Source organism: Pseudochaenichthys georgianus, chromosome 21, assembly GCF_902827115.2.
Source record: "Pseudochaenichthys georgianus chromosome 21, fPseGeo1.2, whole genome shotgun sequence".
NCBI lineage: Eukaryota > Metazoa > Chordata > Actinopteri > Perciformes > Channichthyidae > Pseudochaenichthys > Pseudochaenichthys georgianus.
In genome coordinates, this window is record NC_047523.1 from 13,167,253 (window position 1) to 13,187,703 (window position 20,451).

General features: G+C 39.8%; 1 protein-coding gene across 1 annotated transcript in view; it reads left to right on the top strand.

The window, feature by feature from the left end:
- tmem163a (transmembrane protein 163a) overlaps positions 1 to 20,298 on the top strand; it is a 105,430-nt gene extending 85,132 nt beyond the window's left edge. Inside the window, exons 6-8 of the mRNA XM_034110247.2 lie at positions 11,931 to 12,042; positions 16,033 to 16,174; positions 16,351 to 20,298. Coding sequence (XP_033966138.1) covers positions 11,931 to 12,042; positions 16,033 to 16,174; positions 16,351 to 16,411 — 315 coding nt within the window. The 3' untranslated portion in view covers positions 16,412 to 20,298. The remainder of the gene's footprint in view (positions 1 to 11,930; positions 12,043 to 16,032; positions 16,175 to 16,350) is intronic.
- The last annotated feature ends 153 nt before the right edge of the window (positions 20,299 to 20,451 follow it).

Consider the following 20,451-nt stretch of genomic DNA (forward strand, 5'->3'; position numbering starts at 1 on the left):
CCAGAACTGACAATTTAGAGATTGGCCTATAGTTATTTAAAATAGTTGCCTCCCCTCCTTTCAGTAAAGGCAAGACATAAGCAGACTTCCATACTTTTGGAATTGTATTTGTGCTGAGGGAGAGGTTAAAAAGAGAAGTAAGAGGTGCAGCAATAAAGTCTGCAGCTATCTTTAAAAAGAAAGGTTCTAAGTTGTCCGGGCCAGCCGGTTTCCTAGGATCTAGCTTAGATAAGGCTTCATGAACAACATCAACAGTAAAAGGGGTAAAACTGAAAGGGTTTTCCAGACCACGTTGTTCAGAGTCACAGACTGTGGTGTTTACAGAAGCAGAGTTAGTGACAGAATCAAATAGAGAGCCACAGGACACAAAATGCTCATTAAAGCAATTTAGCATAGTAGCCCTGTCCGATATAGAGCCAGATGCTGTGGTAAGGCACGGAGGTAGCTCATTACGGATCTCACCGGTTGATATCGATTTTATTGCTTTCCAAAATTTCCTAGGATTATTTAGGTTTTCTGTGGTAACTGACAAATAGTACTTTGATTTAGCACTTTTGACATTTTAAGTGAAGCTATTCCTTAGCTGCCTAAAACGCAGCCATTCTATCTCTGAGCCTGATTTCCTAGCCTTGGCCCAGGCCTTGTTTCTCTCATGAAGGAGACTGGACAGCTCAGCAGAAAACCAAGGATTGTCTCGTCCCTTTACTCTAAATTTACGCAGGGGTGCATGTCTATCAATGATCTCCATAAAACCAAGATAAAAATAAGACCATGCGGTTTCTACATCAGCACACAGATCGATTTGACCCCAATCAAACCCAAACAGATCATGCACAAAACCCTGCTCCACAAAATGTTTTATATCTCTCTTGATGATAATGCGAGGTTTAACCTTTTGGACCTTAGTGTCCCTAATTGTGGTTACAACACAGTGATCACTGAGATCATTTGCAAATACTCCCACAGAAGAATATTTATGGGGAACATTAGTTAAAAATATACAGTAGTATAAGGTGTTAATTCAGAATTTTAAAACTGAATATAACTGTAAAATAATGTGTTATAAAAAGGGAATAATCTGATTATTTTTGTCAATAATAATGTATTTGTATCACATTTTGCAGTTCTGTAAGGGCAAGGTTTATCTAATTAATAAGTTATCTTTGATAAAAGAAAATGTATATATTTTTAATGATTGCAAATGTCATGACAGTCTAGTAGTTTATACCTAACCTTGGACTTTGTGATAGCCTATAGTATTTTAAGACAAAGACATAGCTCATTAGATGCTCCTCGTTTTTCCATCAACATTATAGACATCTTATTTATGAGAAAAGTGGCAAACAGGTGCATGTGTGTGTTTTCTGACAAGGTTGCTCTGAGTATGATAATTGAGCATTGAGTTACATATGGGCTCATTGAGCACATCTTCACACAGAGCAATACAAAAAAACACACACACATAATTTATGGTTTGGAGCGCGTGTCTTTTAATAGCCTCCTGCTGTAGCTGAGTTTTTGTCTCAGTCCCCCTGACTATTGTTCTCTTTTTTCTCTTTGATACAGACAGGCACATACATTGAGTTTCAACACTCCACTTCCCTGTCCACATCTCTCTTGAGGTGTTAAGACTGTGAATGAGGTCCCAAAATAGTCTCATATTTGTGTTGCCGGGGCACGGCCCGACTATAACATGGTCACACTGTTTGGGGAGTGCCCATCGCATCTTTTCCAGCTCTGTGCTTTGAACCCTCCTATTTGGGTTTGTAAATGATTTAACCTCCACCATCTGTCCATTTCAATAACCAGTGAAGCCAAGATACATGAATACACTCCAAAAACACAAAGCTCCTCTTTAAAATTCCTAGCCTTGTATTTTTGAAGCTGTCAGATGCACTTTTAGATTTTGTTATAGATCCAGCAGCTCTATCAAAAACAAACATATCTCAGTGTTTTACTGTTAACAAAATTAACTTCACAGTTGAATTGAAAACAGCCTTCAGTTGAGACAAAATGTTGGACTTATTGGCCTATTTGGACCTTTAAAAAACCATGAGGCGGAGCTTTGCCTGTGAGATTTTCTAGAAAATGCCTTAAAATGCTTTTGTATCAACTTGAAGCAGCAGAAATGTGGTCGTTTGTTTTAAACCATTTGGCATAATGTTAAAGCAAATATATGCTTTGCAGTATTTTTGCAAATGTTGAACTGTTCTGTTTATCGGCCCAAACAACCAATGTTAAAAGGACATATTATGCTAATTTCCAGGTTCATATTTTTATTTTGTGCCTTTACTGTGACATGTTAACATTACTAATGTTCAAAAAGCTCTTTATTCTTCTCATACTGCCTGTGCTGCAGCACCTCTTTTCACCCTCTGTCTGAAACCAGAGCCCATCTGCTCTGATTAGTTAGCTGGCCGTCTCTGTTGTGATAGGTTAACTTATTAGAGTTGTGTCGGAAATGTCCCGCACCTCACCCTATCACTACAATGTGTCGGAGCGCTAGCCAATAGAAGCGCAAATGTGCCTAGTGATGTCATAATGTTACGGAAGTAAACAAAGGAGTCCAATCAAGTCGTTTCAAGCGAGGGGGTATGGGCATGAGAGAAACTCACCTTTCTGAATGTCGCCTTTAGCAGACTGTTTACATGCATGGAAACCTATACAACGCACTACAGGTAAGGGAAACCCCCAAAAGCATAATAGGACCTCTTTAACTGTACAGATGTAATCACACTAGCTAGCATTGGATGCGCCAACCTTCGCATACACCTTCTCATTTTCTTTCATTTTTCCTCTTCTTGCTGTATGTTTATGAAGCAGATTAAATCAATGTTATGATGTGGGGACTGATCTTGGTACATTTGCACCTCCTTGCTCCCAATTGCATCTTTAATTGCAAATGTACTGGGCCTAGCCTTCCCATATTTGGTCAAAATATCCACTTTATGTCTACCAAAGCTTAGCTATACTTAAATAAATTAACTAGCTACAAGAAAAAGGTAGCAGAAGACCAAAAGACGATTTAAATGCACAGCATGAGTATAAATACTGTTTAGAAAGAGGTTTTTTTACAATACATTCCACAAAGGGAGGATCTAAAGATTAAGAATAGATATGGGTTATGGAGAAAACAGGAAGAAATAACATTGGATGTGAGAATCTATAAATATCTGTACCAGACAGTAAATGTGAGTCTTTTTTATCTTCATTAAGTGCATGTTTGATGGTGTAAAAATGAGTCAGTGAGGCCCCTTTGACCACAAATCTAAAGCCGAGAGACTGAAGTTGGTAGAGAAGCAAGCAGAGACTGTGTTTGATGCTCCACTGCCATTATGTTAATAGAAACTGGAGTGTTAGGTCTCAAAGGAGCTTCCTTAACCCAGTCTTACAAAAAAACGTGTAATAACTACATTGGTCCACAACGTAGGATGTAGTATTTCTACAAAAACGCCTCTGAAATTGTAGGATCCCTACGTTTTTTTCACCATTCATTCCAAGAGCTGGCGTCTATGTCACGTGATCTTCACATTTCTCCCTGCAGAAAAAAAAAACATGGCCGAAACTTCGTTTTATTCTCGGTGGAAAATGCCTATTTTAAGGTTAGTTTGGCCATTAAAATGCGTTTTGATGTCATTTGATGCGAGAAATATGAGTTGTTATTTCAGATTATGTGTGCAGTGGATGTACATGATCTTTAGTTTGCTAGTTATTACGAAGATTACATCAGGAAATTGTGTCTATACAACGTTTTCATTGTTACCAAGGTGGTTGCTATGGACGCTGCTATCGATATTATTTCTGTTATGTTGTGTAACTGTTTAATGGTGTTATCTTTATTGCTACCCCCTTCCCCGTCAATGTATAGTGTTGGTCCACAGCGCAAACGTATTAGTTTAACAAAATCTGCATCTAAAATTGTGACATAGATACGTTATTTTCATCTGTGCAATTCTCCATTTACTCAACAATAACACATAATTTTCCTTGTGTTTATTTATTTGTTTGATTAATAAACACAAGTTGGAGTCCGTCAGGACCGAGGGTCAGAGCAGCTCATTTGCTTTACAGAATATTACACCCGGAAGTAAGTATTCTCTCCGCTTCGCTTGACAAACCCTGTGATAGTCCTCAAGCTCTGTGATTGGAGAGTGTGCCGAGCGTCGAACAGCACTTGAAATGGGATGGAACCACGGCAGACTGTCCAAAACTGGATTTGAACGGGTCCACCCCGTCCCCCCCTCCCCCACCCCGTCCCCAGAACTACACATGCTGGCTATTGTGTGTTTCGCAACATGTTCTCTATCTATGGCACGTCTCTACTGGGAGTTGTAGTTTTAAAAGACGTTTTCGTATTTCCCATAATAAGAAGTGGCCAGTATTAAACTGTGTACATCCCTGGAGGTTTAGGGGACAGGAAACACTCACATTTAAAACATATAATTAATAAATGGGTGAAAATTGCTTGTGTCCATAATGGGCAGCATTAATATATACCCACATGACGGCTAAGGTCAGAAGAGCTTTATTTAACAACTGGTCTTATGTCTGTGACCCCTCCTGTTGTTAATTGATAAGCCTGAAACATGCACTTGTCAAGGTTCAGAGGCAAATTTTGCAAATATGGCAGTAGCCATCGATCAGCTTAAGATAAGATATACTTTATTGATCCCAAGTTGGAAACATTTGCGTTACATCAGCATGTGTAACAGTTGTAAATATGCAGTGGTGTTTATTTGTAAATCATTTAGTATAATCACACAAATTCTGTGTTTTATATTTAATAATTCTGTGTTCTTTATTTATTGATTCTTCAATACCTGACAAGGCCGGAGATGAAAAACTTTGGTCGCAGGTTCCTCAACAGTGCATTACAAGACATCTATCAATATGTGTGTACCTCCACCATTAAACTGTCGTATTCTGCACATTTCTTATACTATCTACATACATCTTATATAAGAGTATAATACATATGTATAATATCAGTTAAAATAAGTGCTTCAACATAGTTAACATTGCTGGAGGTATACACAACATTTTTCATTCATTGCATAACTACACCGTAGTTGTGTATATGATATGTCAATAAACGTTAGAAAATCTTGAAATCTTGAAAGGGATGTGCAAAATAGTCATTATATACAGTATTTAATTAACTATTAGTAGAGAATAACGAGTAATGGATACACTTTATAGGGATCCTATTAATATCTAATAATAAAAATAATGAAATTCAATAACATGCTTTAACCACTAGGTGTCCCTTTATATCAGCTGTGCACCTTTATGGTGTAAATACAGCCTATCTACCAATTGGATCAAATATAAAAGTCAGCCGAATTAGTGTTGATACTGCAAGGAGACGTATTGTGTGAAAAGAAATGTAAGATGTTGTTTAATTGCTGATATATTTATGATCCATGTCACGTTTTCAGTGTTGGTAGCAGTTCCTCATGTTTGTCTAGAAGTCTTCTCATCAGGGCTCTATAAATAGAGAACTACGGCAGATATGTAATATTTAATGCAGCCAAACCGTGTATTACAATGCCGTTATGTGATGACCTCCAAAGAGAAGAGCAAGCACACTCGGAATAAAGTATTTGTGGTCTGTTTCCGGCATTTGTTTATGACGATGTGATGGGAGATGTGAGACTGGAATTGCACAGGGGAAAATAACGTATCTATGCCACAATTTTAGATGCGGATTTTGTTAAACTAATAAGTTTGCGCTGTGGAGCAACACTATACATTGACGGGGAAGGGGGTAGCAATAAAGATAACACCATTAAACAGTTACACAACATAACAGAAATAATATCGATAGCAGCGTCCCTATAGCAACCACCTTGGTAACAATGAAAACGTTGTATCGACACAATTTCCTGAAGTAATCTTCGTAATAACTAGCAAACTAAAGATCATGTACATCCACTGCACACATAATCTGAAATAACAACTCATATTTCTCGCATCAAATGACATCAAAAGGCATTTTAATGGCCAAACTAACTTTAAAATAGGCATTTTCCACCGAGAATAAAATGAAGTTCGGCCATGTTTTTTTTTTCTGCACGTGACATAGCCATTGGAATGAATGGTGAAAAAAACCGTAGGGATTTTACAATTTCAGAAGCGTTTTTGTAGAAATACTACGTCCTACGTTGTGGACCAATGTAGTTATTACACGTTTTTTTATGAGACTGGGTTGGTTTCCTGGCACCAGCATGAGCCCGTTACCTCTGTCCGTCCCTTTTACATTCTCTCTTTTCTTCACCAGCCTTTCGACCTTCTTTGAACAGTATCTTCTCTTTTAATCTGGGCTTCTCTGTCTTTACCTGCATCAGATTGATTATCAGTTTGTTTATCCATTATTTTTATGTAACAGTCTTTCGACGGCTACTTGGTTTGGCAAGGTTAAGAAAGTTTATTTGAATAGCACATTCTAACAACCAATTCAACGTGCTATATAAAAACATCGTAAGCATCAATAGCTAAATAAACACCTGTTAAAATGACGTATACATACAAAAATACAGCCACATATATGAAAAAATAAAACAAGAGAAAAACAAGCTCGACAAGCTTCAGGGATTATAAAGTTATCCAACTGTCACTCTCGCAGAGTTAGTTTGTTTCATTATTGCAAGCGTTAGCATATTTGAAATGAGCTACGTTAGCATATCTGCATATCTGCAATAATATCGGAAGGAATCATGAAATCACAATGTTAAAGCAACTACAATTTTAGGTACGTTTCCAGTGAGAGTGAAGGTTTACCAATTTACCAATCGCCAAGCATCAACAAGCACTACAGCCCCAGATTAGGGCACTGGGGGTATTACAGTAGGTCTCTAAGGAGCCATTACCTAAGAAAAACTAGACAAGAAGATATAAAATACAAGAACAAACATTGCTTTGTTTGAAATCAATAATTATTTGATTTAATAAGGGGCAACAGAAAATTATTTAACATTGTAGAGTTTGAAGAATATTTGAATCTCAATATCTGCCATTTATAAGGTCTCTCTTTTTCCTTTCCTCACTTCCTCATTCATTATCTTGTTCTACTCTCTTTCTGTCCCCTACCCCTTTCCTTGTTTCCTCACCCCTCTTCCTTCATTTCACCCAACAACTTCATAGTTTGTCTTACTCCATTACCATGTCTTCTTTCACTGATTAATTGTTTTTTGTGTCGTATTTTTGTCATTTGTGTCTCATATTTTTGCCATTTGTATTTTTTATGTTCTACCTTTGGTTTCTGGTGTGTGGCTGAAATAGGTATTTTCTCTGAAGTCTTCATTACACAGAAGTCTGTGGTGATTTAACATGTGCTCTAACGTTTGTATCTGCGGAACAGCGTGTGACAGGAAGGGCAAGATCAGGATTATAAAAAGGGAGAAAAATTGAATTTTTAAGAAGGAAAAGTCAAATCTGCAGGCTGAATATGATGTCTGTTTCTGGGCTGATGGCGCCATTGATTCAGGGATTAATTCTTCTGAGATATTCTCCGGTTCCCTTTAACAGCCAAAAATTAACAACAGCAACACACACTGAGAGTACTGTGTCATCTTGCTACCTTGAAATATCAGGCCATAAAATCACATTGCGCAGACAGAGGGTGGAGAAAATCTGGAATCCTGATTCACGTCACGTCCCGGGTCGCTGCTCCCATGGCAGGCTGTCTGTGTCGAGTGCCTGATTAAACACACAGAGCTGAGATTGTCTCTCCCTGCCAATGTGAGGGTGGAGAGAAGGCAGCACACACTGATGCAACACATAGAGTACTAGCATGCTGTGACACACTTGTTTGTTCTCTGATCTTGAGCTCAAAGAGTCTTTCGCAATAAACAAAGCTAAACAATCTGAGAAATACTCGCCAGTAAAATCCTAAAAAGTGTCCCTTGTTTGCTCCTTTATTCTATTGAAAAAAACACAGCATGGATAGAGTGTTCCACAATACTGTAAAGCAGAGAGAATACTGTTGACAACTGCGATATTCTGACATAAGAAGCAGTCAGCCAATGAAGGATAGACGTTTGAAATTAAAGCCTCTATCTAATTCAAGTTTAATGGGAGTGAAAACGATGCAAGGGAATAATACTGTAAGTGTTTAGCTGACCCGCGAATAAAGAGCTCAAACTGAAAGCTAGTGCATTTTGGTTTACGTGACGATATATTGTGTGTGCTTGTGTCACAGAATGGTTTATACAAAGCCTAGGTTAATCATTCTGCAATGATAGACAGAAGTACCCTAAACCTGCATTCCTTCTAATGGCCATCAGGGGATGACTTCACTGGTTGCAAAAATATGTCTAATTGTGTAGAAGTCTATGAGAATCGCCGGTAATCACCGGTTTTTATCTGGTAAAATTCATTAAAACCCGGTCAATTCAAAACCTGCTGGTCAAAATGTCTGGTAATAATTAGGGATGCTCCGATCGATCGGCCGCCGGTCATTATCGGCCGATATTCACTCTTAATAGTTTGATCGGTGGTCTCTATAAAGGCCGATCAGCAGAGCTGGATCTGATCGATATGGACATAAACGCGAGTGAAGTATAACCGGACCCGAGAGAGTCGTGGATTTGCTATCCTGGCTCCAAAATGGTGGAATGAGCTCCCCATTGACATCAGGACAGCAGATAGCTTACACACCTTCCGGCGCAGACAGAAAACTCAACTCAACTTTGCTACACCATTCTTATTATTATTATTGAAACATGACCGGTAAGTTTCAAATTTGTCCGGTAAAATAAATTCTGTCCCGAAATATCCGCTTACATTCATAATGTCAGCGGAGGGAGGAGAAGCGGCGCTGTGGAAGAGCAGAGTGGCGAGGGAGAGCTGTCATCTTCCCTTCACAAGCTTCAAACATGTATTTATCGTGTGATTTTGGAAATAAAAGTTCCATATTTAAAATCAAACAAAACACCGGAACCCTGAAAAACTAGTTTTTTACGCAAATCCACGTTTATTTTGAAATGAGTCGTTGCGACTTCCGACTGATTTCGATAGAGCGGGTCACATATGGCAAATGTGTGGTTGTGGGGAACCAGGTCAATTAAAGTACTTATTTAACTATTAAATACATTGAGTTTGAGTAAAATACTTGGTTACTGATTAATTTAGGTTATAATATATTAAATTGCAAAGCAAAACATGCTGTAATTGATTATTTTGATATATTTTAAAAGGTTTTCAACCTGAAAGAATCCTAATGTGTCCTTGAAAAGTTGAAATAAAGAAAAGGAAAAAGGATTCGAGTTGTCCATGCATCCTCTGTTGCCCCTCAAGCCTCTCAAATGTGGACAAACACTCAAATAAATACCAAAAACCTGACAATACTTATCAGAATAAAAGTATGTTAAATAACACTGCTAGCTAGTTAATAACTCTACTTTACTCAGTGGAGCCTCGTCCATTGAGGAAAGGGAGGACCATCCTCCCTACAATTTCAGAGAAAAATTTACTTTGAAGAGAACAATAAATACTAGGGCTGTCAGTCGATTACAATATTTAATCGCGATTAATCGCATGATGGTCCATAGTTAATCGCGATTAATCGCAAATTAATCACACATTTTTTATCTGTTCTAAATGTACCTTAGAGGAATATTTTTCAAGTTTGTAATACTCTTATCAACATATGAGTGGACAAATATGCTTTATGCTAATGTTTATTATCATTTGAACAATGACACATATTCTCATGAATATTAAACACAACAACCTCTGAACATTACAAATATTCGCCTCAATTCAACCTGGAACCTCTCTCATTCAATAATACAATACAAATGGTGTGTGTGTGTGTGTGTGTGTGTGTGTGTGTGTGTGTGTGTGTGTGTGTGTGTGTGTGTGTGTGTGTGTGTGTGTGTGTGTGTGTGTGTGTGTGTGTGTGTGTGTGTGTGTGTGTGTGTGTGTGTGTGTGTGTGTGTGTGTGTGAGAGAGAGAGATGGATCGTTGGAGCTATGTGCAACTCAAGGCATATGCTTGAACGAGAGCTGCCTGGACGCTGCAATCAAGTTGCGCACTATCCGAGCTGAGTGTGCTGACTTTTCGTACAATGTCCCACTGTCTGGCTTCCTGCATAAAGTCAAGTGCTCGGCGCAGTTGTGGCAAAATGTCGCTCCTCTGTTTTCATTTAAATAGCTCCTTATATCCGTTAGCGCAGCTAGCTAGCACCAGATGCTAACAACAACAATGCACGTAAGGTCTCTCTCTCGCTCGCTCGTGCCACACATACACACACCCTCCCGGTCCTCCCAATAGCCAGTCGGTGCCTGCCGGTGAGCGTGGAAGTGAGGTCTGCCACAAGCGGGCGGCAGGAGCGGGGTTGTCAGCATCACCTTGTAGATGGTATTTTAAACTTGATGCGCTCTGAAACTACGGGGCGGCCGAGGAAAAAAAATACACATACGTTAATCGCGTTAAAATAATTAGTGGCGTTAATTTTTTTTTGCGTTAACGCGTTATTAACGCGTTAACCTCAATTTAAAAGATAAGTCTGTTAAAATACAGATAATAGCCCTGGCTTTGGGACTGAAATGGAGCTAGAGAGGACGAGCCTCCCTTTGGGCGGGTCTAGCCAGAGGCTCTGGATTGGGCGCATCATCAGTGAACCAATCAGCGGATCTGACTGCGCATCAGAGTGTTGATGGGGAGGGTTATCAGCGATATCAGAGTTTTTTCTGAACCGGGGAACAGGGGCGCTGCGCCCTCTTACCAAAATCAATTCCTTGAATTAGGCTTTGATTATGTTCTGGCCCGCCATCTTGTGGCTCAGCAAAAAATTAGCCCAAGGCCAAATTTACTTGCCTACCCCAAGACTAGAGGCTATGGATCAGGTTATCCAATCCTGACAACGAGTCTCAGACAAATAAAGTGAGTGGATGAACCATGACTGTGCAGTGCCTTGACTAAATGCAAACTATTACCATATCTGATTTTAGTACGTTGCGTCTAGAACTTCACCAACAGATGGAAGTATATGGCATATTGGAAGTCCAACAAGAAAACTTGCAGATCAGCCTCAAACTAGAACTTGTGTAAGAATTTAAACCCAATATACATCCACCCAGCGGATTTGTTTTAGGAAGTATTGTTGAAAGACTTTAGAATTTCAGGAATTCTACGCAATCAAATCCCACAGAAGGACTGTTTCAATATTCAATACCCTTAACATTCTAACAAGTCCTTTATTCAGATCATTTTAAGGATGCTAGTGCCCCCTTGCTCCTAAAACACTTAACACTCCAATATGTACGATGCATTTCCTGTCCCCAGAAACAAGTGAATTTTGCCAGAACATTTTCTGGTATTTAACATCAGCAGTCTACCAAAATATGTTTCTAAACAAATCTGACATAATAAATAAGTCACTAATATTAGTTCTAGAAGATCTAGTTTAAAAGCGGGTTTATTCAGTTTGGTGTGTTTGTCATGATGTCTTTTTTCTCCATCTATATTAAAAACAAGAAAGACCCAAGTCTGGTGAAGCAGGGTAAAGTCTGTCAAAAACAAAAGTTTGGTTATTCTCTCATGTATCTTTTATAGTCCCATTTTATTTTTTCCTCTTCAGTACTTCAGTACTCTTCAGTTGGCCCTGTGAAATCTGTTAGAGAGACATGTTGGGGTCAAGTGCTGTTTTTTTGCTGAAACTTAAAAACACCAGACCCTCACATCACTTAGAGGCGCCATCTGAATGACCTTGGCTTGATGCACCAAGTCAAGCCTGTATATATTATTTATGGTTGAGCTGACGAAATATTGGTGGTTGGTTCTGTCTGACTGACGTTGTTGGGGATTTTGAATGTTTGCTCTACAGACAGTTTGTAGCTTTCTCTCTGTTTGTTTCTACACACACGGTTTACCAGAAACGAATCATTCAAATAATGTTCCATGTTCTCTCTCCTGTCTTTCCACAGGACGACTTCCTCTACAGTGTGTCTATAGTGAGCGGAATCACATGTGCTGTGCTAGCTGTGGCCAAGTTCATGCTGGGAAGGGTGCTGACAAGCCGGGCACTTATCACTGACGGTAGGGTCCACAAGCAACCGCACACCCCAATTTAAGAGGTCTTAACAAAGCGTGTAAAATTGGTGAAGGAAATAGTATTTTACTCAATAAATGCCCACGAAAACTCTCTGGGGTTACATCGATAGTTACGGCTGTAACTACGGTTCTATGAGTCCCGGATGACCGCCAGAGGCGGTGCTTTAGCACTGGATATGTCCATCGCGCGCATGCGCAGCTCGAGTACCAATAACAACAAAGTCACCTGTGACCCACGTGACACCGGCTATATCAGCCGGTATTGTCAGAGGATCTGTTCCCCGAATCTTCTCGCGAGCACACAAGAATTCTGAGTGACAGGGAACTCTGGCGGTCATCCGGGACTCATAGAACCGTAGTTACAGCCGTAACTATCGTTCTATTTCGTCCCTACTGACCGCCAGAGCCGGTGATTTAGCACTGGATGATCTATACCAACAATGTCATGAAGAATCCAAGCCCTTGCTCACCACTGGAAGCAGCGGAGCTCGGCAAAAGGACCACGCCCAAAGAATGGGGAGTGGCGACATTGACCTGATGACAACTGGAGAATGTGCCAGAAGACGCCGACGCCGCGGCGCAGATGGTCTCCAGGGGCACCCCTCTCAGGGCAGCCCAATATGTTGAGATGCTCCTTGTAGAGTGGCATCTCAGCCTGATGGCAGGGGGCGGCCACTGGCCCTGTAAGCCTGTGAGATGGTATCGACAACCCAGTGGGGAAGCCACTGGTTAGAGGGCCTAACCTCCTTTAGTGCCGCCAGGGCAAACTCAAGAGTTGCTCCTCCTGCCGTATACAGGCAGTAGCCTTGATATACGCCCTTTGGGCACCCCCCAGGCACAGCAACTTTGATGTGCCGTACTCCTGAATGTCAAAGCGTGCCAGCTGGGCAGGCTGATCGAAGTGAGTTTGTGGAAGGACCCCGGGCGGGAATGCCACATTTGCCCAAATGGCAACGCCTGAGAGTCTCACCTCGGGCATGTATTGTTTATGGAGAGGACATGCAACTCCCCGACTCACTTCCCTGAGGCTATGGCAAGCAGAAATGCTGCCTTCGTGGGCAGCCACCTAAGCCCCACCTGGGCCAGGGGCTCGAAGGGAGGAGATGATAGGGCATTGGGAGGCGGTTGAGTGGGCCGCTAAGACCTCTGCAGACCACCCCTGTAATCCGGCGGCTGAGTGCGGCGGCTGAGTGCGGCTGCTAGAGCGGCCCCTGGGCCTGCTGGGAGTGGGCACAAGAGATGCGAGTCCTCCGCTCGCATCTCCTGTGGGCGGGACTAAGTCTCGAGGATAGGAGTCGAGGAGGGGAGTTAGAGAAATGAGAAAGGGCCCCTGTCTTGTTTTCCTGCATAGAGGTTTCTCAATTCTTAGATGTCCCCTCCTCGACTCCTATCCTCCATACTTAGTCCCGCCCACAGGAGATGCGAGCGGAGGAGCCGAGGAGGGGAACCGAGGAGAGAGGAGGGGAAGCAGCAGGCGGTTAGAGAAATGAGAACTCCTCTCCTCTGAGCGGTCATTTTAAAGAGACGTCCATTAATGATGACAGGAGGCACAGCAGCCCTCTGTCTGATGGACAGATGTGTTCATGATGACTTATATATTTACTTTAATGCATTCACAGTGCGGTATAATGAGACAGTAACAGGCTACAGATGGGGGAAATTGAGTATAGAGAAACCTCTCTTGTGTATTGTCTGGTCCCTCTCCCTCTCGTTAGTTTCCCTGGTGTGTCTAGTTCTCTGATTGTGTTCACCTGTGGCCCTTGTGTTTCTCCTCCCCTGCCCGGCTGTTTCTCGTCCTGTGATTACCCCTCCCTGTATTTAGTCTTGTCTCTTCCTGTGTTCAGTGTTGGTTCGTCTTTTGTTTGTGACTGTGTTCACCGGTGAGTGTTCTGTTTAGTCCAGGTTATTTTTTCATTATCCTTGAAATAAAGGTTAATCAGAGTTATCTGCATTTGGGTCCTGCTTCCTTCACTCAACCGTAACACTATTTGGGGTAACTCAAATACAGTAAATGTATTCAAGAATGATATAGCCAGGAATGTTCTTGTATGGAAAAGTACAATTGCTCTTGATAGAGTTTCATGAATGGTCTACTACAACTTTCATATTTGTGTGGTAAATGGGGGGGGGGGAATAGCTAGTCAGGTTCTATGCAAAGGATTTAAGAATAAATTAGCCTTTTAGCACCTTAAAAGTTGTATGACAGGCAATCTCATGATGACGATGGAACTCCAGAGGGACACTGGCTGACCAATAAGATCCAAGATTTAACCCTCTGTAAAACTACAATTGGTCTTCTTACCCCTGACCCCAACCCTAACCCTTACACTTGCACTGTTGTACAGCTTAAACATTTGAGAAACAACATGTTAAAGGTCACCTACTGTATTATGCAAAATCCACTTTCTCATGTATTTTATACATCACCATGTGTCCCCTCTGTGTAAAGAGATACTGAAAGTTTCAGGAAAAAATATTCTCTCTCTTTTTGTCCTGATCCATTTATATAAAAACCTGTCTGAAAATGAGCTGATCAGATTTTGGCCACTTTATGATGTCATAACGATTTTTTGGCTTGTGTAACCATTAGCCAATCACCAACCAAGGTAACCCCCCCCCCCCTTATCACCTGAATCTCCTCCTAGAGCACCATTGTGTGTTTTATAACCAAATATCTCAGAGGGGCGTGGCTCCTTATTTTCATCTAAAGTAACAGACAGAGAATCAGCACTTTTGAAACAGGGCTGAAACAGAGGGGATTATGGGATGCTGCAATGCATGATCTGTTTGGTGTTTGGAGGCAAACACTTCAGAGACATGTTTTGTATATATCTGAGACCTATAATATATTGATGAAAAACAGTATAATAGGGAACCTTTAAAGGTTCTGGTGGGCTGTTTCCAGTCTTTATGCCAAGCTAACCGGCTGCTTGCTGTAGCTTCATTTCTACTGTGCAGTCACTAGAGCAGCATCAATATTCTCGTCTAACTCCATATAAGTTCTACATTCAAAACGTCAAACTTTTCTTTCATAACCAAAAGATTGTGCCCTCAGATAAAGAGATGTTCGTTGAAATGTATTTACCACTTTCTCACCTAAATTCTTAAATTGGTCATAATCAGGATTAGTGAAGCATATTTGAAACTGAAACGACCACTACTTAGACTACTTCATTACTCAGACAAACAATTCATAAACGGACCGAAATGACTCTTTTGGTCCTTCCTTTAAAGCTTTAACGTAATGCAGACCTAATTTAATCAGATATTATGAGCCATAGGTCTTTAGTCCCTTTGAGACTTCTTTGCTGATGAAACGTTCCTGTTTGATGGACATTTTCAGTATTCTGAACACATTTCCACAAGGTGACCTGAATCAGGGCAGATCTTAGTGCAATTCATTCACTCAAGAGTATATGTTTCACTTATGATAACCTAACGTTTGCAGACTTTCTTCTGTTTATTGGATTATTTTCATAGAAACACCATACATATATTTATTTGTGATCAAAGAGGCATTCAATTATTAGTAGGCTTGGTCTTTTAAAGTTAATGTATGCAGGAATTCCCTAGAACACAGACCATGCAGCAGGATGAGGACTTTTATAATACAATTGTATTTTTCTATTTCACGTCTTCTCATTTAAACTCTTTTTCTCTCGATTGTTAGGACGGGTATGCAGAGCTGACTTTGAATGGTGTCTTTTCCAATAGCAATTGACAATGCAACATATTATACTATACATATTTCCTTTTTTAAACAAGTTGTTTTATTATAATTTAAAAGGCATTTATTCTAAGTCCAAATGTAACCTTTCAACATTATTAAGGACGCATTTCTCATTATGAAAGCATTTGTGTTTTGTTTTTCCAAGTAAAATGTTGTTTCTTTATATGTTTGGGAACTTATTATCCGGCCTTCTTCTGATTCAGTACTTCTAGATTACATTTTCCACACCTCTGTGTTTTTTTCAGGGTTCAACTCTATTGTTGGTTCTATCATGGGATTTTCCATTCTGATCAGCGCTGAAGTCTACAAGGACCACGTTGCCGTCTGGTTTTTGGATGGCACCCTCGGAGTTCTCATTGGACTCATCATCATGGCCTATGGCGTCAAGTAAGCTCAAATAATAATAATATATTATTATAATTAATATAAATTATTTTATAATTTATATTAGGTCTATCCTTTTGTCATTCATGCTGAGTGCTAAATCAGCACGATCTGCGCCACCTTGGAGAATGTATTTCTGCACATTTACATACAATGAGACCTTGTTTCTTTGCCCACAGACTCCTGGTGGACATGGTGCCCCGCGTGAGGCAGACGAGGAACTACGAGCGCTTTGACTGAATGTGTGTTGGGCAGGTTCAAACACGTACACTTCCCCCGCCCTCTTCTCTCTGTCTTTATTACACACTTTCCTACACATTTTACCTGAACATGCAGCACAACACACGCTGTGAATACTGTACATAGTGCATTCAGACATCAATAAACACACATTAATGCACACACAAAGGCAGACATCTGAGACACTTTGACAGAGAAGGACTTGTTTGAAGACCAAATCATGGAGAGAAAACACCTAAATAGTTACTTTGTCACTTTCTGTCCATAAAACCAGTTTAAAAAAGGCCCCTAGAATAAGGAAAGCCACAAGACCGCAGTATTTGTCTGACATGGGGATACCACAAGTTGCTCGAATGACATATACACAATCAAGACTACAGTATATTGATTCTTCATAGTGGATATATTCAGTCTAAATTACTAAATGGTCAACATTTTACAAACAGAAATGTTCTCCCACGTTATATTGTTTGAAAATGTATAATGAGATTTGGAAGAGACAAACTCCAAGTCGAGGTCTGCTCGTCAATTTAAAGGTGGGGTAGGTAAGTTTGAGAAACCGGCTCGATATACACTTTTTGTGATATTCCATGGAATGCTCTTAACATCCCGATATCTTAAAAATCCATAAAAAAATGTCATCTGTGGAAGCCGTAATACTGTAAAAAGTACATTGCCTGTCAGCCTTCCATCTCGTGCACGCACAAATGCATCTCGTGCCCTCATTGGGCGTGCCGTCATTGGGCGTGCATTGCAGCAGTACTTCAATGACTCGCCAGCAACAGGCGGCCACTTTCACCAGTCTGCTGACGTCATGTGCGCGTTCATGTGTGTTGGAGGAGGTGCTCTGTAAGGAAGTCTGAAGGAAGGGGCGGATTCTTTTCGGCTGTGTACTTTCAAATTGTAGTGCACTCGAGCCGGTTTCTGAAACTTACCTACCCCACCTTTAAGGTTTCCTATTTTTATTTGTAATTATTATTTCAGTACAAGTACTCTGTCCTTAATCAGACACAAATTGTTTCAAAACCCCAGCAGCCTCCTCTCTTCAAAGCAGAAACCTTAGATGCTAATTTGTTGCTGAAAGAGGAAGAGACGGAAAGTAGAAGAGCACATGTGCAGTCCTGAGTCAGCGAACACTGCTGCTCAAAGTGAGCAAACACAATGAGGTCAGCCTCGATCTAGGAACTCAACTAAAAGCAAACAGAAGCACATAAGACACTAAGGATACATATGTATGGCTACTATACTGTGTGTAATGTATCCAAGCACATTTCAGCACAGTGCCAGGTTTAGCACAATGGGCGATAACGTATTAAAAAAATATTTGAGGGTATTTAGTCAGTTTTGTCTTACCTGCTGTAACTGACTTTACATATGTTCCATTGCCATGTAGTGTATAGTGTTTTGTTTTTTTACAAACACATGCAATAACTACAAATGTACTGAAACTGATGAGTGCTCATAAATCCCAAGTTCTTTATGGGTAAGATGAGAAAAAAAACGTAATACGTTTCGGTTTTAACACCTCATCACGTTAAAACTATGATTAGAGTCAAAGGCACTACCAGAAAGCCTCTGGTACGATTTTCTACAATCCTTTTGATTTATAATTTTCTCTATGGAATTTTGTACTGAATCCGATTTTATTCATGTTTCTTTTGACTTTTTCTCGTTGTTTTGCCTGCACATTTGAATGTGGAAAGTTGGATAAGACAAAGTCTCAGACCTAAGACGAAACAAAGCACAAAGATAAGCAGCCTGAGGGAAAATCATTTTCAGAGATGCTGTTTCTTCCAATCCTGCATCTGCATACCTGTGTATTAGTCATTTGTTCTGCATGTTACCATTGTTATCAACCATTATGTGCAATGAACTGAATGTATATACAAACCACACAGTCTGTAAATATGTTTATTACACTGTTCAGGTGCATCGGTTAAAATTAAGTCATAAATATAGTCGTAGTAATTTACATAATAGGTTTTACAGATTAGACAGCATATAATTCAAGTACAGGATGATCAATGTTGCATATAGTTATGAATCCTTACTCTATAGTGCTTATATTGTAAATGTTGTTTTACATATTACTGTAAATTATTGGTGAAATGACATAAGTCTTACTGTACATTTTGCACTTTAAATTAAAAAATATTAGAGCGGATGAAGGCGGCTGTCCAAGGATCCTTTCATTTCAAAATAGGAGCTGATTGTCAAGCAAATCATAATTGAACATTGCAAATGAATCGCTACACAATTATGCATCACAAATTACTTCATAATGATAAACTATGGGTGTCATAACTTCAACCAGAACGTTTTTTTCAAAAAATTAAAAAAGTTGAAAGGCTATGAATTGCGTCACACAATTGAGAGATATACCTCCATTGTCATCCTCTCAGAAGAAATAGAAAACCCTCCAAATGAGCTATTTCACTCATGAAACTTGAGGCATATTTGAGGTAAATGTTGTTTTCATTAATAAAGTATAGAAATAAATTCACATAACTAATCCAGAGACCCTTTGCTAAGCACAAACAGATTTGCATGAGCTTTTTACCCATGACCCATAATACATTTTCCCTGTCTTCATGACAGAATGAGGATTGAGAGTGCTTCTAAAGCCACATGACAAAAGTTGTAATTACTATCTAGGAAAATAGTCTACATTTATTCCGAGCAGTAGCGTATCCAAGGACAGTGATTCTGATGACGCCTACATCCACTCTACACTGTAACTATCAACTCTCAGTTGACACACTGGACAAAGTGCGACATTATTGCTATGATATTTTATTTTGTGAATAGCTATAACTGAAAGATGTGAATCCTCTCGCACCACTTCAACTCACCAACAGCACACTGATTTGTAATGTTTCCCCTCTGATGCATAAAAGACAATCTTTACAACGACTTTTACTAGCAAAGCACAGTGTTTACTTGCAAATAACCACATGACAAGGCACAGAACAAACTCTTAATAATGCTACGCTCTACTTGTGCTTTTGCTCATAACTATATTGCGTTGATTTTAGCAGCGAAATCCTTTCTACCTCTTTGTATTTTCATGCTTTTTTTTTCATGCTATTTAAAATGTAGGCCGGGTGCTGGGATTGTGGCCCCTTACTCCTTAGTAATGGGTGATCTTTGAAGCTGTTGCACTCACTGTAAATGTGGTCAGTGCAACAGCTGAATACCAACATAAATAGTCATATATGTTGGATATAGCTGTAATTCTACGATCACCAAAAATTGCAGTTGCTTTTCATTCATCTATAATGTGATTTTTGTTCTCTCTGCCTAAAGACATGTTTGAACTTTCACACTCACTATCAAATTGCACAAACATAACCTCCATATTCATTTGCCGGGCAGTATGATATCTAATCCATTGTTTTGTTCCATTGAAATAGCTCAGAAACATGTCCAATTTCTGCAGCTCGTGCCAAAACATTGAAAACACCAGTTCCTCTCTTCTGATGTGTGTTTCATTACATTATACTGTGTATTGTATGGATGAATATATGTACTATTACTAGTGTCCCAAGAAGAGACATCAAATCATTACTTTGACTTCATTTCACAACATTATGATAGCAATGCTAACTACTTCCCTGTTGCTTACAGCTTGGCATAGCTTCAGTGGTTACAGGTGCATTGCAGCCAGCCACACACACCACACACACACACACACACGAAACATAACATACATGGACACCTGTAACTGAATTTCCAATAAAACTCACTAACAGAGTTCTTATTTATCTGTTTGTACAGTAATGACATCAGTGGTATTACAGATGATGTGAACACCATTTATTTATGTAAAATAACTATGAGGTATCTCTTTGTCAAAGAGCAAAGTTGTATTGATTAATAAAGTGTTATCCTGCTTAATGTTCAGAAAAGTTTTTCTTGTTTTTTTTCCAACCACACAACTGTCATGGGGGAGTAAATGGGGAAGTTACGCATCACAATTATGCATTGTGGAAGAAAAAGGATAATGGAATAAATAGACCAATTACATGTCTTGTTTTCTC